The 22,309-nt window shown below is 56.0% G+C and overlaps 2 protein-coding genes across 2 annotated transcripts; one reads left to right on the forward strand and one right to left on the reverse strand.

The window, feature by feature from the left end:
* Positions 1 to 329: 329 nt before the first annotated feature.
* On the reverse strand, positions 330 to 7,107 carry CNPPD1 (cyclin Pas1/PHO80 domain containing 1). Its single transcript, XM_075430082.1, has 8 exons — positions 6,880 to 7,107; positions 6,531 to 6,633; positions 3,858 to 3,939; positions 3,141 to 3,261; positions 2,919 to 3,047; positions 2,683 to 2,744; positions 2,335 to 2,452; positions 330 to 1,827 (listed from the first exon to the last, which is right to left on the reverse strand). The coding sequence occupies exons 1-8, from the start codon at positions 6,946 to 6,948 to the stop codon at positions 1,201 to 1,203; spliced, it is 1,311 nt and encodes a 436-aa protein (XP_075286197.1). The 5' UTR covers positions 6,949 to 7,107; the 3' UTR covers positions 330 to 1,200.
* A 227-nt stretch (positions 7,108 to 7,334) lies between these two features.
* On the forward strand, positions 7,335 to 21,978 carry RETREG2 (reticulophagy regulator family member 2). The gene is made up of 9 exons (XM_075430439.1): positions 7,335 to 7,550; positions 9,852 to 9,958; positions 15,296 to 15,326; positions 16,071 to 16,206; positions 17,563 to 17,647; positions 18,424 to 18,561; positions 18,896 to 18,990; positions 19,932 to 20,067; positions 20,818 to 21,978. Exons 1-9 carry the CDS (start codon positions 7,336 to 7,338, stop codon positions 21,546 to 21,548), a joined length of 1,674 nt encoding a protein of 557 aa, XP_075286554.1. The 5' UTR covers position 7,335; the 3' UTR covers positions 21,549 to 21,978.
* The last annotated feature ends 331 nt before the right edge of the window (positions 21,979 to 22,309 follow it).

A 22,309-nucleotide genomic window follows, 5' to 3' on the forward strand; every position in this document is an offset into this window, starting at 1 on the left:
CAACACTGGCAACCGTGCCAAGCCCTTTCCGCTCGGGGCTCACTCATCAACTCGGCAGACTTTGGAGAGCAAAGAGCGGTGGAGACCCTGCGCTCCCCACATTCCCAAGGACAGGGAACCTCCTCTCCCACTGCCTTCCCCAGGCACCAGACCCAATGTTCTCTCCTGTCCCTTGTCACCAGAGAGCCTGGTCCCTCCGGGGCTCACTCGCCAGCACTCAGGATCCACCTCACAGCCCGGCTCAGGGAGCACAGACAGCGGCAGCGACGGGGCCCTGCGCGGGGCGAGACATGCTGCCAGCACGGAGCGGCTCAGCGCGACAAACCAGGTGCACAGCAAGAACTACTTTTATTGGAAGAGATTTGCATCTACAAAAGAGTGAAAAAACAGGTGTAAAACCCACAGTAAAAAGAAGGGGCACAATGAGCCGGGCTGGTCAGCAAGACGAGGCGCCTTCTCCCCGCCCCGAGGAGCAGTCAGGCACTGTCTGCTCACAGCCATGGACAGCTGGGGTTTGGGACGGGGTCACAGAGCACCCCAGTTTCAAAGCACCCCACACAAGCAGGATAAGGAAGCTCAGCCTTAACGACACCTCACCACCTCCAAGCCCAGCAGGGCACAACCTTGCCCTGGGGCACAGCCACATCGAGGTCCCCTCTCGGTGTGACCCTCGCACCTCCCGAGAAGTGGCCTGGCAGTCCCCAAAAGGAATTGCTCCTATGGCCAGCCAGCTTGGGCTGCTCGCTCTCCCTTCCTTCTACCTCCTCTCCCCTCGCTCAGGCACCCCACCCCTGCACCAGGGTCACTGCCCCAGTCCCTCCACCCTGCACACACAGCCCCAGCATCCTACCCACCTCTGCCCACCACCACCACCACGGGCCACCCGCTCGCTGTAGGAAGAGGAACAACACTCCCCCTGCCCTAGCACCCCTGCCCAAGGGCACCCCATTTCTACCCTCCAGCTAGTAGGTTCCCACCCCAGCACCCCAAAGGCAAGCCAACTCTGCCCCAACGTGTCCCAGCAGCCCCCAAAGCGAAGAACACCCTTGCCCTGGGTGGGGGGACACAAATGCTGGTTTGGAAGTAATGCAGGGGCCTCCAGCCCCACGCAGCCCCAGGGATCAGGGGTCCCAGAAGTGCAAGGAAGTGAGCCGTGCCACACCAGGAGAGAAGGGGAAAAGGGGCTGTTGCCCCTTGCTCCTAGCTGGGAAAAATGAAGCTCTTGATTCTACTGAGATCCATGGCAGTGTGCAAGGAGCACTGCCTCAGCCCCAGGGGGTCCAGCCAGTCCTTGCGGTTGGGGGCTGCACCCCATGGGGGGCCCACACCAGCTAAGCAGGCATGGCAGTGGAGTGCCGGAGGAACCGGGAGCACGGCGAGTCCGAAGAGGCCAGGCTGGCTGGGGGGTGCGGCAGGGGCAGTACGGTTAGATCTCTCGCAGGCAGTGGGTATTCTCTGGAAGGGGCCTTGCAGGGGGCTCCTCCGTTGGGCCAGATCAGGCGCCTTCGGGTAGGAGAGAGCCGTCATCACGCTGCCCCACAGGTAGAGCGCGGTTGCGGTGACACCCCCGCAACGCAGCTCCTCGGTTGTCTCGTTCTCCCCCAAGCAACGGGTGCTGCTGGCCGCAGAGACGTCAGGCAGCTCGGGCTGCGGCTGGTCAGGGGCTGGCTGGGCATCCAGCGGGCAGCAACCCTCCTCGTGGAACAGCGCAGGCCGGGGGGCTGCAGGGCTGACGCTCCTCACGCACATGGACCGGTGCACCACAGCGACGGAGGCGAAGACAGCGGCGAAGCCGGTCAGGTACACCACACCCAGCAGGCAGGCCAGCTGCAGGAAGCCGGTGGTCAGCCCGGACCCCCCAGCAGCCTCCCACAGCCAGCTGTGACCCAGCACGGCCACCCATCGACCCAGCTGCCGTGACGGCAAACAGCAGGACCAGCACCGGGGCCAGACGCCAGGGAGCAGGCAGCCACGCTGCTCACAGCGGGTGGCACACAGCATGTTCAAACCACAAGCCAAAATGCCCCAGCTAAAACCTAACAGTCGCTGTTCAAATCCCCAGCCGGCACCGAGTTCCCTCCGCGCCACCACCATGACCTTGCACCATGGCTGGTGGGGCTGCGGTCCAGCACCGGGCATAGACTAACCCAGCACCAGGCTGCAGTGCCTCAGGCAGCACAGCTGCAAATCACCATCTCCCGGCTTCTGACAGCTTCCCTTCTGAAAAGGGAATAAAGCAAGCTGCTGCTCCCAATGGAAAAGAGGGTCCTGCTCCAAACTCGTGGCCTGTTGGGCCCCACGTTCTTGCAAGTAGCTGCTGCCCCGCGCCCTTACCTTCACCACTTGCTGGTAGAACTGGCCCAGCACGTGCTGCCACATGGACTGCTCCATGAGGACACACAGATCCGTGTAGGTGAACCAGCCACGCCACATGCCCTGCTTTTCTGCCACACTGCAGGAAAAAAAAGGGAATGGTGGATGTGAAATGGACCTTCTCCATCAAACAAGCTTCAGCCCAGGTAGGCTTGGAGAGAGAAGACCTTGCTCAAGGTCTGTGGAAGGGAGCTGCAGAGCCTAGTGATGGCTCACGGGTGCCCCAGCCTCTTACTTCAGGGCAGCAGGGCTGGCTCTGCTCAGGAGTGCACAGCAGATGAAAGGCTCACCCCCACCCCACACACCTACCGTCCTTCCAGCCAGCTCAGCACTTCAAACAGCTCTCGGGGGTCTGTGTAGAGACTCCAGTCCTGTGGGGACACAGTGAAAGGTCAGCACAGTCAGGGCAGACCACCCAGCACCTGCACACATCCTTCCCTATTCCTTCATGGGAGTACATGGGGGAAAAAGAAATCCAGATTCCCCTTCATGCCTCCTTTCCCCCGCCCTGTGAAATACTCGGCCACAGCGACTGCCCCACTTACAATGGCGCTCAGGAAGTTCATCTCCAGTGTGTTCATGGTCTGGACGTCCACCTTCCCTGCCGCTCCCCACTCGTCGTTGAACACCTCCTCCTCCTCACCCTCATCATACAGGTACTTACTAGCAACCATCTAGAAGCAGCACAAAGGACAGGACCTCAGTCCCCTCTGCACTCCTCCAGGCCTCCCTCCACCACAGTGACTCCCCAGCGCACACCCACTCACCATGGAGATCAGGAAGAGGTCTGAAGATGAGATCTGCTGGAGGTATTCAGGGTTCCGGTGCCGGAGTCTCTCAATGTATACCAGTGCCAGCATCATGGAGCAGGGCGAGATGCAAGCTTCCCTGTGGGTCACGGCAAGAGCCAACCCAAAGGTTATTTGTGTGCTACAAACATTCCAGTCACCACGGCACAACCTGGCTGCTCCCTCCCCACGCAGGCAGTGGGGAGGTTTAGTAAACAGACAGCTAGAAATGTCGCAGCCTTGCCAGCTCTGTGGCAGCTCTCCCGAGCTGCAGCAAGACAAAGGGCAGGGTATGCAGGACAGAGCAGAAAACCCTGGCTCCTGTCCCCAGGCACAGCCAGCTCCAAACTGGGCAGCCCTGCCCGCAGCCAGGCACACTACAAGGGCTTGGCCACCAACAGCAGGGCCAGGGTTCAGACCCGGCTGCCCAGGGAGCGGTAGATTCTCCCAGTACAGACTCCTGGTAACAAGAGCACCCCCGCACCCCAGAAAGAGCGACCAACCTGAAGCAGGCCCTGGCTGTGTCAGGAAGCCACTGTGCCTGCTGGCCTTGTCACCTGCCCCCAGCTCCTCTTCGGCACTAATCAGGCCTCAGCACAAAGCCAGGGCCAGCCCAGGGGACAGCAGTGAGTCACAGGTGAGACCAGAGCTCCCAGTTCTGACATGGGACATGAAGGAACAGGTTTTGCTTCTTACCGAGATACATGAGACACATATTTCTTCTGGAGTCTGCGGATAGGGCTGGGAGCCACTTTCTGCAACAACTCCACAGCAATATCTAGGACAGAAAAGCAGCAAAAGGGCTTAGCCCCATACGACACAGTCCACCCTCACCCTTCCCCTCCCCACAAGCCCACTGAGTTTCAATGTTTGCTCAGCCTCTCAAGTTTAAATTAAAGTATGAATGTAAGACAGGTCTTATCAGAAGTCAGGGATGAGGGAAGAACAAACAATACACAGGAGAGCCAGACCAAAGCAGGAAGAGGACGTGAGTGTCCAAGGCCCACCGACAGTGCCAGATCCAGATTAGCCCGTCTGTGTCATGGGAAGTTACCAGGAGCCAGCTGCACAGGGAGGCTAACACCCTCCCCTCACCCTGCAGGACCTCAGGCAGCCCTTTCAGAGGCTTTCTAGCACCTGATGTCAACACCAGGTCTTCCCAGTCCTCTGCTTCACTCCAACAAGCACCGTCCTCCTCCAGAGCTGGTGAGCACTGACCCAGCTTCCCCACCACCACAGCCCCAGTGCCCCCGAGGTGATGATGGACAGTGTATTCACGTGAGCAGGGGCCCAAAGGCACTAGCAGGGCACGGAAGCAGCAATTCGGTATAACCGCAGCTCCCCACCTCAGCCTGTCTCCCCCTCACCCGCAGACGTGCCTCAGCATTCAGGCACTGAAAAGGCCAGAGACTGACAGATGCTGGCAGATGGCTTCGGCAGCTCCCGCCTCGCTTCTCAGTGCGACAGGACCAGCTGGGAGCATCCCAAACAGCACTACAGTCTGATGCTTGGCAAGAAGTGTTTGACAGGCAACTCCAGCTCCATTTTGCTGCTGAGCCCTTGGCTGACAGAGTTGGAAGCCGAGCTCATCCCAGCAGCCTCGCATCTCCAGCCCTCAGAGGAATCATCAACACACAACCTCTTCTCTCCACATCCCTCATTTCCATGTCTCTCCAGCAACTAAGAGAATAGCTGCAATCCCACAGGAATTATTTGCCTGACAGCACCCACCAATCTCAGAAACACACTGCTCTACAGGACCTGCCCAGGTCCTTCAAGCCCTACCACTGCTGGGATCCACAGCCAGGCAGGCACAGCTCCAGCCACCACACCAGCAGCTCCCAGCCTCTTGCATGGCTGCTGCTCTCTCTGCCCTGCTTGGCCAGCCTTGTGCCACCACACAGGCAGCAGTGATGCCCCAAGGGATGGAAGGCACATGAAGCCCCCCCATGCTCTGTCCCTACATGATAACCTAGTTCTTCCACCCACAGACCCAACCCATGGCAACGTGTCCTGGCCTAGAGGACACAGAGAGCCTCTGATCACTGTCCCCATGCCACAGTCACGGCATGCTGAGGGTGGTTACGGTTCTTCCTTTCCAGAACGAACAAATTCACTTTTCAACCTCTCTTCTCCGCCAGCCCCACAATGCCCCCCGATACCAAAGACCTTTCCAGCTCCTTCTGCTGGAAGGACCCTGGACCCTCTCCACCCATCTGCCTCTATCTCAGCTGAAGAGCAGTGCCCTAAACTCACCATGTAGCAATGGCACAGCTGTACCAAGGCAGATGTCATAGCCCTAGGTCCTGTTTTTTGACAGCAGCTGATAAAGGAAGGCTGTAAGAGCAGATAAGCCTGCAGAGAGATTCTGTGTGCACCGCTCCCGCAGCAGCTGCTGGAGCCAAGGCATTTCCTGGGTGCAAGGCAGTCGTTATCGTTAATAGCCCTCAACAGAGTCTTCTTCCATGAATGTGCTCTTTGAACTTTTGACACCAACAGCGTCCTGTGGAACAGTCCCACCTCACGCGCGGGTGTGACGCCAGCCCCAACAACGAGCCACGTGGTCCCCTCGCACCGCCTATGTTGGAACACGTGACTCCCAGCAGTGCCCAGGCAGCTGGCCACCCTGCCCGGCCCTGCTCCGTCACCACACGTCCACCACCCCCTCCTCGCCAAGGTATGTCACACACAGCCTCTCAGCTACTTCCAACCGTTTCCCCAAAACTACCACAACAGTTTTGAATTCAAGCACACTTCCCCACTGCTCGATACCCTCTGCAAGCTGTGTAAGCACACAGCTAATGGAACTGCTAATGCAGCCCCGCTGTGAAGGCCCTCCAGCAAACCACTGCTTGCCCTTGACCACTCCTCTCCACCATCACCTGCACCAGCTCCTCAGCCTCCACCCAGCTGTGCCCTTTTGCTCCCCCAAACATCACCGAATCAACAAGAAAAAAGGGATGTGATCCAGACAAACACACAGCACGAACCTGTCCCCTTGGTACTCACACCTAGAAGTTAAACCAACTCCCCAGTACCTTGCAGAGCACAAGAAGTTGTCCGAGACACCTCTCATCAGGGACAGGGACACAGCCTTCACTGCCATAGAACTCGCAAGCAACCTAAAGGAATCTGCACACTTGCGAGGTGCCAAAAAATGCAGCAGAGGGCCAGACAGGGCAATAAAACAGTGAGCAGGAGCCATGAGGCTCTGGCACCCTGCCTGCTGCGTTGCGCAGAGCGAGGAAGGCTGGGCAGGGGTGGGATTTGGCGCTGGGGAGGGAGCGGGTGACTTGTCGGTCTCAGCCCCTGAGCTACTTCCAGCCCCCTTGACTCAGCATTCCCATCCGGGGACAACCAGCAACCCACCTGCCACGGGGCTGGAGAGATTATCCAGGCTGCAATCCTTGTCCAAGCCATAATAGAGCCGCTTCCGCACCCTCTCGCTCAGCTGCTGGTGCCTGGGCAGGAACTGCAGGCAGACAGGCGGAGCGTAAGCAAGACCCTGAGCGGTCCCCGTGCCGGGCTCTCCACCTCAACCCAGCCTAGGGGTGCGATGGGCCCGGCAGGGCCCCAAGAGCCCGGCCAGGGCGTGCGGTCACACGGGGCTCTTCGGGGCCGGGTTCAAGGCGGAAGCGGCCCAGGGGCCTGCGGAGGTACGGGGCTGGCGGGGCCTGGGCACCAGGCACCACCAGGGGTGCCCCGGGTGGGCACTCACCGTGAACTCCTGGAAGCCGCTGAGGGAGAAGGTGCCCTCCTCGTCCAGCAGCAGCCCGTCCAGCTCCATCCCGCCCGCCCCCGGGAAAGGGGCTGCCAGCTCCCCTCCGGCAGTACCCGCTCTGAAGGCGCAGGGTCGGTCCCCTCCGAGGCGCCGGGCCGCGCCGAGGCCGGTGACCGGAGCGCAGGCCGCGCAGCCGCTGCTAGGCCGCGCCCTGCCGCCCGCCTTCCTCTTCCGGCGCAGGGGCGTGGCCCGAGACGCACCCGCGCGCAGCCCCCCGCCTCTCCCGCTCTCCCACTGCGCATGCGCGGCCGCTCCGTCCCTGCCGCGGGGCGGGCTGCGCATGCGCGCGGCGCCAGCGGCCGCCGGTCCCCGTCAGGCGGTGCCGCCCGCCCGGCCCCCCCCCCCCCCCCGCTGGCGGTGACAGCGGCCCCCCCCCGCCCCCCTCCCGCAGCCATGGCGAGCGGCCGGGCCGAGGAGGCAGCGGCGGCGGCGGCGGCCGAGGAGGAGGAGGAGGAGGCGGCGGCGGCGGCGGCGGCGCGGCTGGCGGCGGCTCTGCGGCAGCGGCTGCGGGGCTGGGAGGCGGCGCTGGCGGCGGCGCAGCGGCTGCTGGTGTGGGAGAGGCCACTGCACAGCCTGGTGACCGCCGCCGCGCTCGGCGGGGCCCTCTGGTGAGCTGGGCCGGGGGTAGGCCGCGGCGGGGGGTGAGGCCGGAGCGGGGCCTGCCCCACCGAGGCCGCGCAGGCGGGGGCGGGCGGCCCGTGGCGGCGGCTTCTGGAGCCTGCGGGGTCGGCGGCGATGCCCGGCGCTTCCCCGGCCAAGCTGAGGGCGACTGCGGCCCGTGGCGCCGTAGGATGCGCTCAGCCGGGAGCAGCCGCGCTGTCTCCCTCCGACGAGCGCGACCGGGGCCCTCCCTGAGGGGAGAAGGTGCCGGGAGCTCGGGCAAGCTCTGCCCCGCGGTAAGGAAATGCGGCTGGGCCCGGCTGGAGGCTCGCCCGGGCGCGGCTCCTGTTAATTTTTTGCATCCGTGCTTGATCGGTTCGCCTCGCCCCGTGATCGCGGTCAGCCGGCCCCGTGGCCTCCTGCGGCGGTTTACTGAAGCCCTTCTGCTGGTTAATTTTCTGCTAGCGGGGGCCGATGTCTCACACGGAGGCCGAGGCCGCTCGGTTTGGGCGCGAGCATGTCCCCCGTGCCCAGCCTTCCCTTCCCTCCTCCTCTGCCTCTCGGGCAGCGCGAGGAGCCGGGACCGTGAGTGGCAGAGCCCAGCTGTGGATGGGAATGAAAAACATCCTGTTTGTTCGTATAAACAGTGAGTCAGTTTTGCTGGCAAAAGCACTCTCGGCCAGCAGCTTTGTCAGCAGAAAAGGTCAAAACTGTCTGGGGAAAGAGCTGAACCTCGGTGGCAGATGAAATAGGAAGGGACAGACTCTCAAGTCAGAGAAGGGGAAAGTATGTGACCAAGCAGCCTTTGAAGTCGCTCTGAGGAGGCCGCTTACCTTCTGCTCCCTCATCCATATGATTGTCAGAGGCGTACGTGGTAGCCAGTACTTAAATGGTTTCAGACTGCTCTGCCAGCTCGAAAGGTCTGAATGCAGAGCTTTAAAGTTAGTGGGAGGGGGAGAGGCCTGTCGTGAGATGGCAGGGGTAGTAGACAATGATGGCTAAGGGACTGTCCATAAAAAGGTCAGGAGGAACAAAGGGTGCCCACAATATGATATGGCAGAGAGAGATTTGATTATCACGGAGGGGGAGGAATTATTTACGGTTCCATGGAGGATTCAGCCAGCATTCTTCAACTGCAATCCATAAACGAGGTGGAAATCCTTGCAGAGCTGTCATGTTGAGCTACAGAATTGTTGTCCCGTGAGAACGGATAAAAACGTTTAGGTCGTTACAGGTCCTGTAAGCCCTTGGAAAGCGTGTGGCTTTCATTCTGTGCTGCCCAGTGAGACAGATCTCTCTTCCAAGCCCTCTGCCCCTGACTGTGGCTTGGAGGGGAGCGCAGCCCTTCCCTGCGCTGCAGGGCAAGATGCTCTCCAACTTCGATCAGTTTGGTGCATTTGAGATTAGTTATTGGCAAATACCTGCTGAAGAGAGCAAGGTAAAATAGCGGAGCGGCTCTTCCTTTCTGGAAAGGAGTTTTCATTAAAGGAGACAGGGTGAATGTGTTTTCCTGGCAGTTGTTTCTGGAGTGACTTAAAAGAGCTCCTCTGAGCTGGAGGGAAGGGCTGATGCTCTTGTTTGGAGGAAAGGAGGAATGCACACAGCCACTGCTGGCACAGGCGCTGCCCCGGGACCTTTGCTGTTGAACGTGTGGAGTGGGGAGATAAACTCGTTGATGGTGGGAGTGCACGTCTGTGTGTGAGTAGTGTTGTTTGAGCTGGTGCTTGGCTCAAGCCAATGTGTTGTTGAGGGACATGAAAGGGTTTACGATAGAGTCAAGTGAGCAACTGAACCATGTAAGTGCGAGGCTCTGATGAAACGGGGAGAGGTTCATGATAGAAAAATGGGCATCTAGAAGCAGGTGAAGAATGTGTTTTGGTGCTGCCTGCAGGTAGTGCTGGACCTTGTGATGACAAACAGGACGTGAGTTTTCAGCAAACAGGCCAATTCTCAGCCAGTCTTCTGCTAGAGCAATCTGTATTTATGTTATCTAGAGCCTCCACCTTGAGGATTCGGAGGGACTTGTACGAGGGACCATTAGCCTTGTTTAACAGCCGAAGGAGGAGCTCGGGGGCAGGGGAGCTGAGCGCTGAGAGGTGGCAGGTAGTCAGCTGTCTGGTGGTGGGCAAAGGCGCCTTGTGAGAATGTGCTGTGTGTGGTGGGTGTCTGCGGAGTACGGTGCTTACTGCAGTGGCTGGTAGCAGTCGGAAGTTTCTGCTCTGCCGTATGCTGAGCCGTATCTGTTTGCTCATTAAGAGCAGTAACTTGCTGCCTTTTGCCTGCCTAACAGTTTCTCGTTTGATTTCTAGGTTGTTTTCCTCCACCTCCCTGAGACCCCTGTTTCTCCTCAGCATGTCCCTTCTTGGCATCCTCTTGCTGGAGAGGTGGAAGCCCAGGTTCCTGTTTGATTTCTCAGGTATGTGATGAGTAGCACTGTAGCCAGTGACAGAGTTCTAGCGTTACCAGCTGTTGGGCTGTGGCTACAGCCGGTCCTTTTCTGGCTCTCTCGTAGGTCATATAAGCTCTGTTCCTACTGTAACTGCGGACTTTGATACTGGTGCTGCTCTTGCCTGTTTGTGTCAGAGTATTAGGATGTATCCTCATAGCAGCTTATTTTGAGAGTGACTAAGGGGGCCCAGCTAGCTTGTCAGGGAAGCTGGTGACAGGGAGAATGCAGTGTTTCTGCTGTGTGCCTTCTCTCCTGCAAATGTCATGGCAAAAAGATCATTCCAGAACTGAGCATATATGGCCAGCTGAGCTGGGGGAAGGAAATGGGGGGGTTGAAGTATATTGGTTTTGGTTACGTGTGGTATGGGCCTGTGCCCTGACAGAGGCAGAGCAGATGAGAGCCACTTCTCCTTGCGGCAGGTAGCAGAGTAGATGATGAGGTCTGACAGCGGGGACAGTTAGTGTATTGTACCTGTACTGAACAGCGTCTGGGTTCCAGCTAATCGGGGAGTCTGATCACTTGGCTTATCTTGCCCATTTCTTGAAGGGTCTTTGCCAACATTAGACACAAAAGCGAGAAGAGGAATGCCTCATAACGACGATAGGTGTGGATTGGCTGCTGTCTGCTTTGAGTGCCTCCTTCACTGGAGTTTATTAAAAGACTGGACCCAGACCTGCCTGCTGCATCTACTGCTGCTGTTGAAAGGCAGCTTGGGGCCCTCCATCCCTGCTCCCCTACTCTAGGGAGGGTTTCTGAATGAAAGCCCCTCTATATGTGTGTTTGTAAGGTGCCCTTTATTTGACCTAAAAGGGTACTGACTTAAAGGGTGCTTTCACAGAAGTCCTGATAAGATTAGATATGTTTCAGCTGTAGTCTTGAAACTGTTTACTTTGTGTGGTTCAGGTAACTAGGCAGCCAAACTGGACTGGCCAATTTAATTTCCTGCTTATTTGCATTGGTTTTTTAAGGGAATAGTTTAAAGCCAACCCAAAACATCTCACTTGAAACGTGTCCAGAAATGCAAAAGCCTGGTGTCCAATACAGAATGGTGTCATTGACGCAGGTGGGGGTAGAATTGCTCCAGCAGGTACCAGGCTTGCAAAAGCTGTGTTATCAGAGAAGAAATAGGAAATCCATACTGAAACCAATTTATATGATGCGGAGCAGTGAGGAATAAGAAAAAAAAAACCAAAACAAAACAACACACCAGGTGTTATGCTAATCCTGTGTCATCAGCTCTGCAGGAAGTCAGCACACATCTGACTGAGCCGCTCCTCCGTGGTGTTCTTCCCCATATTTCACTCCTTGCTGCTTTTCCACTGCTGACAGCAAAGAACAGGGACACCTTTCTGATGTGCCTGGCTAGGTCACAGCCCTGATTTCGACATGGTCCACTGGACCGCGTTTCCTCAGCCTCCGCAAGGAAGGAGCAGTGCTCTGCATTCCTGAGGGGCCTCCTGTTGAATTGGCACTGCTGAATACTTAGGGGTTCTTGTGTGGCTCTCGCTTCCCGCTGAAGCAGAGCTGCAGCTTTGTGGCTTTCCTCCTCAGTGCTTCCTGTAAGCCTTTCCTCGAGATTTTGGAAGTAGGTCAGTACCACACCTTCAAGAGTCGGCATGTATATACACAAACCTCAGCTTGTGGCAGTTCTGTATGTCTCGGGTGACTGCTTATAACATCACTTCTGAAGGAACGCTAAAACCTCAGCGTATATTTTGCAGTTACTCACACACTGTGATTGGGGACGCGCTAACAGCAGCGAGATGAACAACCTTTTTAGGTCGTGTCGGAAGGGACTGCTTATTTTCAACTCCCATGCAGGGTATTTTCTCCATATGTAACCTCTGTGTGGGGTTCCACGTAAATATTGTTTAAGGACTTGGGAAGCACCTCCATTTTCTCCTGAGATGGGTATCAAGTAGGGATGTTTTCTATACCATTGTTTGCCAGCTGTTTTTTGGTCAGTGTAGGAGAGTGTGACGTGGAGGAGCTTTCGCAAAGCCTGCATTGCAGTTGGATGCTGGTACTCCTTAAAAAGGGCCCCTGCTTTCTAGCTGAAGTTTACACACAGATGACAAATGCCTCTTGGGGAAGCGCTGAAAACCTGTAAGAGCCAAGGAATCCATCATCAATAATTTGTCAGTACCAAGACGTAACCTAAACTCTTGCGTGGCTGACTGGTCTCCCACATGAGTCTGGTGTGTGTCAAGTGGTTTGTATTAACCCACAGTCTGGTGCGAAATGCCGACAGCAAGATTTCAGCTGGTTATTGATGATCTGAGGCCAGCTGCAGATGTCCTGCTTGCTGGCTTGGTTGTACCAGTGCTGGACAGTATTGCAGCATGGGTTGGGGTTAAGCCTTACCTAAGTGAACATGTCCTGTCAGAAATGCTCTAGGTGTTTTGTGGTTGGGCTGTTCCTCCAACTGGTGTAAGACTCCAGTGCTTTGGGGTGGACAGCAGGCAGACTACTACAGGAAGCAAGATACTGTTGATTTTGAAGACAGCTTGTGTTTTGCCAGATAGTTGAAATCACGTGAACACTCTGCAGCCTGCTGAAATGTTCTGCCTCTCCCCAAAGTGTCTCTGAAACCTTCAGAAGCAATCGAGGAGAATTGTTTCACTCCCTCTGCTGGCATATTTTGGCTGTCTTGGATTACTGCAGCCAGTCGGCGGGGAGTGGGGGTCCTGCTTGCTGTGCTGCTGGCACGTCGGTCCGGGCGAGCGTCCCAGCGCCTCGTCTCATAGCTGGTACAACCAGTATAGCCAGCCATCGCAGACAGGGCAGTGCCAAATGTAGTTTATTTGGTGGTTTAGTGCAGGTAATAGATGAGGCTTTCAGATACAGCTGGATTTCTGTGTGCTGCGATTAAGCAGCTTTAGATTCCTGAGCACAATAACAAAATACAGCAACAGCGGTCGTGCGAGAGAAACAACTGCCCCATGGGGGTGGAGCTGCATCCACAATATTCACTTCGCACCCCGAGCTCCCTTTGTGAGCGGTGCTTACCAGCTGCCCCAGCCGCCGTGCCGAACAGTCGTGGGCCGAGGAGAGCGTGGGCGGCCCAGTCTGAGAGCGGTTGGCTGCTCTTGTCAGGCCCAGTTACTGGAAATCTGGGTCACGGTCTCAAAGAATGCCCGGGGTGGATGGCCTCCCGCTCCGCTGCGCTGGGCGAGCCGAGCCGGCTGGTGCAGTGCCTGCAGCGCGGGGAGGAGTCTGGCACGCTTGGCCCAGCGTCCTGTGCCTTGGGAGAGCGGCGGCGAGGCTGCTGCGAGCGCTCGCTCTCTTCAGTGGCTTGAGCTGGAGTCTCAAGCCTCACTGGGTGTTGGCAGTGACGGACGTTCACCTCTTCTGTGCGCTTCCCTGGGGGAGTCATTGCCGCTCTTGGGCTTTGCATCTGGCTGATGACTCTGGGGAGGATTCAGACCCCTTTTTGCTCATGTTTCACGAGCAAATGTCATGGTTTTTCTCGTGTTTTTAAGCCTGTTTCCAGCAAGTAGCCTGGACTTTGAACATAAACTCCCTACCTTTATTTTAGTCCTGTTTACGTGGTGACGTACAGTGTGGGGGATAGGGTCCAACTGATTTTTAGAACGTCTTGGGCAGCCTGAACCAAGTTTGCTGTCGGGCAGACAGTGTCAAAGATGTATCTGTCCCTACTACCTTTAGGACGTTAGGCTGACAGTTAAAGGAGGGTGGACGTCAAGGGGCCTTTGCAGCATGATCAGGGCATGTTAAACACAGGAGGTTTTTAAAGACCGTGTTGCTGCAGGTTGAGCCCTGTGCGTCCCCAGACACGAGTGGGCTAGCCAGGACACTGTCGTGGTTTAACCGGGCAGCGAAGCACCAGCTAGCCACTTGCCAGCAACTGGGATCACGCAGCTGCTTGCTCACTCTTCCAGCCCCAGTAGGACGGGCAGGAGGATGAACAAAAAGTAAAACTCACAGGTTGTGATAAAGACAGCTTAATAAGACAACAAATGCAGGAATAATAATAATAATAATAAAGAATATGCAAAGCAAGCGATACACACTATGATTTTTGCACTGCCTGATGACTGATTGCACAGCCTGTCCCCAGGCAGCGATCGCGGCACTCACGGATCCTTGCCCCCCTCCCCAGCCCCCATTTATATACTGCGCATGGCGTCTGTGGCATGGAGTATTTCCTTTGTCCAGCTTGGACTAGCTGCCTGGCTGTGCTCCCTCCCAGCTCTTGTGCACCTGCTCATTAGCCAAACATGGGAAACTGAAAAAAATGTCTTTGATTTCGTAGCAACAACTAAAAACATCAGTGTATTACCAACATTCTTTTCGTACTAAATCCAAAACACAGCAGCTACTGGGGAGAAAATTAACTCTGTCCCAGCCAGAACCAGGACAGACCTGAATTCATGGGGAGCCAGGCTCATGGGTTCCAGTTGCCATAGAATTATTTGGGGCTTTTTCCGCAATGTATCTAAAGGCAGAGCATGATCATCTGTGGCCTCTGCTGTTGAACTACTGCTCCTCCCTTCAGTACTGCATGGAGTAAGTCACTGTTTGATCATCACTGGGTTGGGTGAAAAGAGGAATGGGAGAAGCTTACCCCTGCTCTTATCTAGACTGCCAGACCTTAGGAGTGTAGTTGTGTCTGTATCTGGCACAAAGGATTGTCATGGGACATAAAAGAGCCCTAAAATTAGATAATTATACACAAGACTGCTATTTGTCAATGAATTCCATGGGAGAGGGTAGAGGCAGCAGGAGATCTCTGGCATTTGTACGCAGCATCCTGCCAGGGACTGTGGCCTGGGCTGGTCAGCGGGAAATGCCGCTTGGACCTCCTAGTGCCATGCTGGGCTCTGAGGTGGGAGCTGAAGCTTTGCCCAGCTCTGGGGCTGTGCTGGCAGCCCTCTGAATGATAAGGGCTAGGCAGCTGCACTGGGGATGGCACTGCCCGGACACGTGGGATGCTGGAGCAAGCTGTACCATCCTTGCAGTGCAGAGCCCATGTGCTAGCAGCAGGGTGCCCCTTGGGTACGAGTGTCATGGCACGTGTTTGTCAACACAGGTTGCAAGATGTGCTGGGGCACCCCGAGACCAGTGCTCTGGCTGCTCCGAGTCTCCAGGCACGCTTCACTGAAGCCTGCACAGCTCAAACTCCAAGCCAGTGGTTCCTGCTTGCATGAGAGCATGAAGAAGGTCCCCAGGGTGCCTCCCTAGCTAAGGGTGATACATCTCCAGCTCTGCTCTGTTCGAGTGGTAAAAATGTCGGGTCGTATTTTTCACTTGGCCGACTAATCTGCTGTGTTCTCTCTACAGCACAGCCATCGGAGGAGCCGGGAGGAGAAAGGTAAGCTCACTGATGTGTTGCTTGGTGAGAGGGGAGAGTGAGCAAGCCTTAATTTAGTGTGGTGATCTCACCTGCACTTTTTGCTGTTGTCGATAGACTGCATGGCTCCTGCTGTGAAACGTTGGTAGTGGTTTCTCCTACTACTTGTCAGCTCAAGAGCCACAGTTTGAGACTCTGGGGAAAGCTAATGTTCTTTCAGTAGCAATAAAGCTCAAGTGCTTCTGGTGCTAGGAACTGTTGAGTTTCTTCCCTGGATCCATCTCGGACTACTTTAAGAATCCTCCAGAGAGAAGGAAATCCCCAAGACTGACTTTTGCAGGCCATACGCGCTGTCTGTGGTGGTGTAGCTTGCATCCTGTGCTTGGCCATGGTTATAGCTCTGAGCACCACACTCTGGCTGCCTCAGACTTGGTGCCAGAGGAGGCCACGTAACTAGTTGCACCTCCACCGATTCTGTCTGCGTGGCTTTGAATAAACTGCTTTGCATCTTGGGCCTGTGGCATGGGGATGCTGTGGCATGGTGGCTGCTGCTGCTGCTTGGCTCAGGTGTCTGTTGGCTCTCCTCCTGATTAAAGGAAAAAAGTACCTCAAAATCAAGCATCTTCCATAATTCAGTTGAAGATGCAGTCAGTGTTGTCAAGCCTTTAGTAGGGATCTCTGCTTCCCAGTGCAGCTGTTCCCCCCCCCTCCCCAACAAAACAGACCGTGTTCAAAGATTGTCTTCTTGCTCTTGTCTGTCTCTAGTGAGGGGGTGACTTCAGGGGCACAACCTCACCTGCTCAGTGTCCCTGAGCTGTGCCACTGTCTGGCAGAGAGCTGGGTCACCTTCAGGCTGTACCTGCAGGAACTGCTACAGTACAAGAGGCAAAATCCTGCCAAGGTAAGCTGGAGATACCTACTCATCTGTGCAGGGGCTTTTCTTTCCTTTACTAGTGGCCTAGGAGATGGAAGAATATCCAAGCAATATTTTTACATTTGCTATCCCTGTTTAACATTTGCTGTTCGTTGCTTTCAGACTTTGTGCCATGCGAAGCTTAAATAATGAGTAATTTGCTTCCAGTATTTGTTAACTGGAGCTGAACTTAACCCCTTCTGTGAATGGCTAGCTATACTTAGTTTTATTTCTTAGCACGCAAAGGAAGCTCTTAGATGGGGAGTGGGGAGAAAAAAGGGGAGCCTGCAGTCTCTGCCCCTTTCACAGGCTCCATTCAACCCTTTAAGCTGGTCCCACCTGTTTTGCTAGCCAAGATTGTAGCTAGCCGAGTCCAAACGCAGCGGTGTTTCTGAGTGCGTGGAAACTTGTCATAAACCATGTTCTGATGGCTGTGACGTGTGTTGTTTGGAAAGGGCTTGCAGACGGGAGTTGCCTCAGCATCACAAAAAGCAGACCAGGCTAGCCAGTAGGATTGTATTAGGCTTGCTGGGGTCCAGTGTGCTGGAAGGAGTGGGTCTCTGTCACTGCTGATTATTCCTCTTCTGTTAAAAACAGTCCTGACTACAGGGAGTAGGTGACCGGGACCGAGATGCCCATAAAGTGTGAATTCTTTGGAAGCAAAGCCCTCAGAGGGCCCTAGCTTTTGTAGACCCTTTCCATTATGAATGAAACTCTTCATTGCTGGATTTAGTGGATGTCTGAACCATGCCCTGGCTTGCAGGGTGTATATTCTCACTTCTCCCCCTCCCCAGGAGAAATGCAAGACAAGCCCTGAGGGCTGCACCGTTGTACTTCCGCTTTTTCCAGAAGAGGAAGGTCCTGGTCCGGTGGGAGCTTGGGTTCTGCTGATGCTTCTGCCGGCTGCTTTATTGCGCAGCAGTGGCACAGCGTCTGGTGACTCTCTGACAGCTTCCTGTCTCTGCCGGGACAGCACAGGCTGCTCTTAAAGTGCTGAGCTCTGCAGGGCAGATGTACTCCACAATGACGATTTGCAATATCCCATCCTAGCCTCAGGGAACACCATTTACTTCATAAAGAACTGCCCAATAAAGTTTTGATTCATTTTATTGGGGTCTTGGGTTAGCTTGGTCTTCCTGTGCTTGAACTTCTAACGCTTACAGCTTAACCCAACCGAGCTGTCTGAGTTGTGATTGTCAGCGTCTGAACGGACTCAGTGCAAAGCTGGCGTACAGCCTGTGTTAGGAGCATCCCTCAGTTCGCTCTAACTGCGTTTCCTGCGCTGGTTGCATAGATGTATCTCTGCCTTTTGTCACTTCTGTTTGTTCCTCTCTCTTCCTTCAGTTCTGCATGAGTGTCTGTTCAGGCTGCCTGATTCTGGCTGTAGTTGGACACTATGTTCCAGGCATAATGATCTCCTACATCATTTGTGAGTATAAGCAGCTCTCTGACTTAAGCTGAAACATGACCGAACTGTGCTGTCGGTACGCTGTACAAGCATATTAGTGGTTTTCTTGAGGGGATCTATGCTAGATTGTTAATCAGTGCAGGCGATGTGCCCCGCGAAGCCTCTTGCTGCAAGGGTGTGCATGCAGTGCGACTGCAAAGTCAGGAGAGGGAGCCGTCGCTGCAGCATTGCTTTCCCCTGCTACCCACGGCTGGGGCTGTGCTGCTGAGGTCCCAGAGAGGCAGAAACCTGCAGTGTCTCGGTTCCTGGAGTGGGCAAATCCACGTCAAGAGAGTTGTTAAAGAAGCTGCATGTTTAGCAAATGAAGACCTTTTTCACTGCACCGTTGAGTCCCTGCTAACTCTGAAGACTGTTCAGGTGGTCTGCTGCTAGTGCATCTACGTAGGAGCCCTGTGCTGCTACCCTTATAAAAGTTTTGGTGATTTTTAGTTTTAATAACCTCATTTCTGGGACTCTGTTGCATGTTGGGGCTGGGATGCAGTGGCTGAAGAGGAGGGCTTATGCTTCATCTTAACACAAATCCATATCCTAACAGATCTGTTAGGAAAACTTGGTTAATCGAGCAGCTTTGGGATGAGTAAGAATAGCCATGGGTGAGGATTTTAGGCAGACTTGGGTGGGAAAGCAAATGCCATTCAACTGCACTTCCCTTGATGCACAGTTTTTTGCTGGTGCCCTGTAAAGGGCGGGGCTGTGCTTGTCCTGTCTCTCACACTCCCTGCATCCCATGTTCGCAGTGCTCAGCATTCTGCTCTGGCCTCTGGTGGTCTACCACGAGCTGATCCAGAGGATGTACACGCGTTTGGAGCCTGTCCTGATGAAACTGGACTACAGTATGAAGGCAGAGACACTGCACCACAAGCATGAGAAGAAGAGTAAGGATCCAGCTTCGCTCTGACTTTGACTGGTGCCGTACTCCCAGGCTGGAGCCCCAGCAAAGGGACAAGGGAGAGCAGGTCTGCCAGGCTGTGCGGTGAAAGGCTGCAGCAGAGCATGGGAAACCAGACTGAAACTTGAGAGTTATGGGGAGAGCAACTGGGGAGGCGATCCTGAGAGTAGCACAGAGCAACAGACTACAGTTGTCTCTGGGAACCCTGGGCTTCTGGGAAACCTGTGCAGTTTCACGGGGTAGTAGAAGTACTGGTAAAGTGATGTACAAAGGCATAAAATTCCTTCAGTCTCACGTCAAGCCTTTCTTCTCTTTCTCAGAGCGACAAGGGAAGAGTGAGCCTGCAGCAGGTGATGAGCCAACAGCAGAGACGGAGAGTGAGAGTGAGGCAGAGCTGTCAGGCTTCTCCCCGGTGGTAAGAGCACAGAGGGCTGCGCAGGAACCAGTCCCTCCTCTCTGATCTGAAGCAGCTTGAGAGCCAGGGGATGGTCTGAGTACAGCTGCGTTGATAATGAACAGCAGAGCAGCAAGTCACTTCTCTGCAGAATCCCAAGGGGAGAAGGGCGTTAGCTTGATGAAGGCCGTTGTCTCCAATCTGGGTATTGAGAGTTCAGTGCCACAGGGCTGGTGATGCGGTAGCAGGACGGGGCAGCCCTGCTGCAGCCTCCCGCTGACCTGCGGAATTGCTTTGATGCTTGCGCTTCATGCTCAAAGAATGTGAGTGCTGCCTAAAGAGATCAGCTCTCCTGGTGTAATGTGCAGAGGCTCCTCGCCGCTGGAAAAGGGAGATGAGCAGCACTGGTGTCTCTCACACAGTTCCCTGCTGTCACTCAGACTGGGTGGGACCTCTCTTTGTGTGCGCTGCAGAAACGCACCACATGCCTTCCATTACAGGAGCTCTGGCCGTGTAGCTGGGCTGTGAGATGGGAAGCTTCAGCTTCCAAAGGAATGTAGGTACTTGAACTGCTGCTACTTGTAGAAGGCTTCATCGGGCCCAGCGTGAATGCAGGGTAGTTTCGCTCCTTGATGATCCCAGGAGAGGAAGCAGGATCGAAGCCTTCTGAGACTCGTACAGGCTGACCCCATCTCATGCTGGCTCTTTTGGCTTCTTCGCTGGGGGCAGGCAAAGCTTCAGGCAGCGAATTGTTGCAGGAAAGTCAGTGAGCTGCGACTGTCGTTCCCTGGCAGTGCCACAAGCGCTTTGCCCAGCCCCCTCCTGCTTTCATCCTGCCCCTGTGCAGAGCGTCTCCAGCAAAGGCCTTCTGCCTGGACGCTCTGGTTTGTGCGGAGGCGCCTGCAGGCAGCACTGGTAGTCAGACACCCAGGAATTTGTCCCTCTGCCTTCATCCCATGCAGGTGGATGTAAAAAAGACTGCCCTGGCACTGTCAATCACAGATTCTGAGCTCTCTGATGAGGAGGCTTCCATCCTGGAAAGTGGGGGCTTTTCTGTCTCAAGGGCTACCACCCCACAGCTGACGGATGTTTCTGAAGGTACGTGGTGGGACACTTCACTGCCTTCGTGTCCCTGAGTGTTTTGTCCCAGAAAAACAGTCCCTCCAAACACCGGGAGAGAACCTAGCTATTTCAGGGGAAGGAGCATTAAAAGGAGGAAGCGGTAAGAGCAGCGCAGCATGCCCCAGCTGCGCGGCTGATGACGAGCTAGGCCTGAATGGGCTTCTGCCTCCAATTACTGCCCCACGAGACAGTGTTCTCTTGTCGCTCCAGCAAGGGAGCAAGGCCACCCACAGAGCCCCGCAGAAATAATTGCATGGTATAGTCACGTGCCCAATATACAATGCTGGGTGAAAGAGGTCGGGCACCCCAGGCTGTCAGACTTACAAGCTCGGAGAAGGACTGGTTAGCGGTGAGGAACGTGAAGGTGACTCCTCGGATGTGGTCACTGGAGTGTCTGGGGAGGCACAGGCAGGTGGTGTGCTGTAAGCACAATTTTCCTGACCTTGTGGGTTTTAGTTGAGGGCTCTGGATGCGGAGAGCGTGAGCTGGAGAAGGAAGTCCTATGTGAGCACAGAGCATATAGAACAGAATGAGAAAAGGGACATTCCGCGTGAGTCGTGCTGCTGGGAGAAGGGCGTGAGTGCAGACCCCTTCCTGCTATGCTCCCGGAGCTGGGAGGATGCCCAGAAGTGAGCCCTGGGGTGTCAGCTGGGGGGGGGTGGTGGGAGGTGTCGGTGCCCTGCGTCGAGGTGAGGGGGCCTGCGCCTTAATGCTGGTGCCTTTCAGACCTGGATCAGCAGAGCCTGCACAGCGAGCCGGAGGAGTCGTTTTCCAAGGACCTGGCAGAGTTTCCCTCCGTGGAAGAATATCATTCCAGAGACCTGGGACCACAGAGCGATGAAGATACGTTTGGTGTGCCTCTGGGTCCCGAGCTTGCCCACGCTGCCCGTGAGCTGGACTCGGCAGAGAAGGAGGCCGCGGACTCTGAGCTCTCCATCCTTCGCCTGGCGTCTCCTCTCCATTTTGTAAATACGCACTTCAACGGGGGTGGGCAAGCGGCAGGAGGCAACGCAGAGCCAAAGACTGTCCCTGCCCCAAGCCTGGGCGTCTGCATTGACACGCTGAGCGAGGAGATCGTCACCACTGCCATTACCACGGCGGTGCAGAACACCCTCTCCGCCCTGCTGCGCTCCTCCGAGGCCAGCGAGGGGCCCTCCCTCTCCGAGTTCCTGCCCACTGAGCCCGAAGAGAAACTGAGCTTCCAAGCACAGCTGTCAGAGACCGAAGCGGTGGAGGCAGAGGCAGCAGCTTCACCGGAGGATGAGGAGGAAGCAGATGACTTTGAGCTGCTGGATCAGGGGGAGCTGGAGCAAATGGATGTAGAGCTGGGGCTTGGAGAGGAGCAGGAGGAACAAGCGTCTCCTGCCGCTCCGGCTCCCCCCTCTCCCGCGCTTGCTGAGCTGCCAAAGCCAGGAGATGAGGAGGAGGCAGTGATGACAGCAGCATCCATGTCTTAGGTCTTCTTCGTGCACCCCCTTTTCCTCCATCATCGCTGGAAAGAAGGAAGGACTCGGGCGGTGAACGTGCAGTGGGTTTTTAGCTGTCTGTGTCGACTGGGATGGAAACGCGTCAGTGTTAATGTGCTGTGTCTGGAATAACGAATCCTCTCCACCCTTCTAGAGCCCGGCCTTCGCCGAGACGCCCCTGAGCGGGCGGCTGGGGAGGGGCCGGGGCCTAGAAGCCTCACGCCACGATCGAAACGCCAACCCCGGCAAACGCTTCCTAGTGATGGTGCAGTATTTCGGTCTGTCTGCTGTTTGTCTTTCGTTTTGCACGCGGAGTACCGAGCTAGCTGTAGCGGCTGCTAATGCCCCACGTCCCCAGTAGGACATACGCCGTCTTTATTTTATTGGGTTTTTAAATGGCTCAAAGTGTAAATAATTTTAACTTGGATTGGTTTCGTTTTGCGGGGAGGGATGGGGCGCGGAGCCAGACGTGGCTCTGGGGGCAGGGTGGGGTGTGGGGGGGGCGGGCAGCGGTACGGGGACAACGGCAGGCGGGCGAGCAGACCCCCCCTGCCAGCCGCTCCCTGGCCGGGCCGTCGGGCCGGGCCGGGTGTCTCCCCCGCCCCATCCGACTTCTGTGACGCGGTGCCCGCGGAGATCTCTGGCATCAGTAAAACACGGTCCTGAGCCCCGTCCCGCCCGCCGGTTCCTTCCCGCCGCCCCTCCGGGCACCGCTCGCCGTCCGCACCGCTGACCCTGCCCGAGCCCGGGCA

Source organism: Opisthocomus hoazin, chromosome 9, assembly GCF_030867145.1.
Source record: "Opisthocomus hoazin isolate bOpiHoa1 chromosome 9, bOpiHoa1.hap1, whole genome shotgun sequence".
In the NCBI taxonomy this organism is placed as follows: Eukaryota; Metazoa; Chordata; class Aves; order Opisthocomiformes; family Opisthocomidae; genus Opisthocomus; species Opisthocomus hoazin.

Bases quoted from the DNA above. Each gene is read 5' to 3' on its own strand.
- CNPPD1 (XM_075430082.1), bottom strand. From the start codon at position 6,948: ATGGAGCTGGACGGGCTGCTGCTGGACGAGGAGGGCACCTTCTCCCTC. The intron at 3,262-3,857 runs GTAAGAAGCAAA...CGTGACCCACAG, and splicing joins TATGTGTCTCATGTATCTCG to GGAAGCTTGCATCTCGCCCT. The intron at 1,828-2,334 runs GTAAGGGCGCGG...GGCTTCCTGCAG, and splicing joins TCTACCAGCAAGTGGTGAAG to CTGGCCTGCCTGCTGGGTGT.
- RETREG2 (XM_075430439.1), top strand. From the start codon at position 7,336: ATGGCGAGCGGCCGGGCCGAGGAGGCAGCGGCGGCGGCGGCGGCCGAG. The intron at 15,327-16,070 runs GTAAGCTCACTG...GTCTGTCTCTAG, and splicing joins GAGGAGCCGGGAGGAGAAAG to TGAGGGGGTGACTTCAGGGG. The intron at 16,207-17,562 runs GTAAGCTGGAGA...CTCTTCCTTCAG, and splicing joins AGAGGCAAAATCCTGCCAAG to TTCTGCATGAGTGTCTGTTC.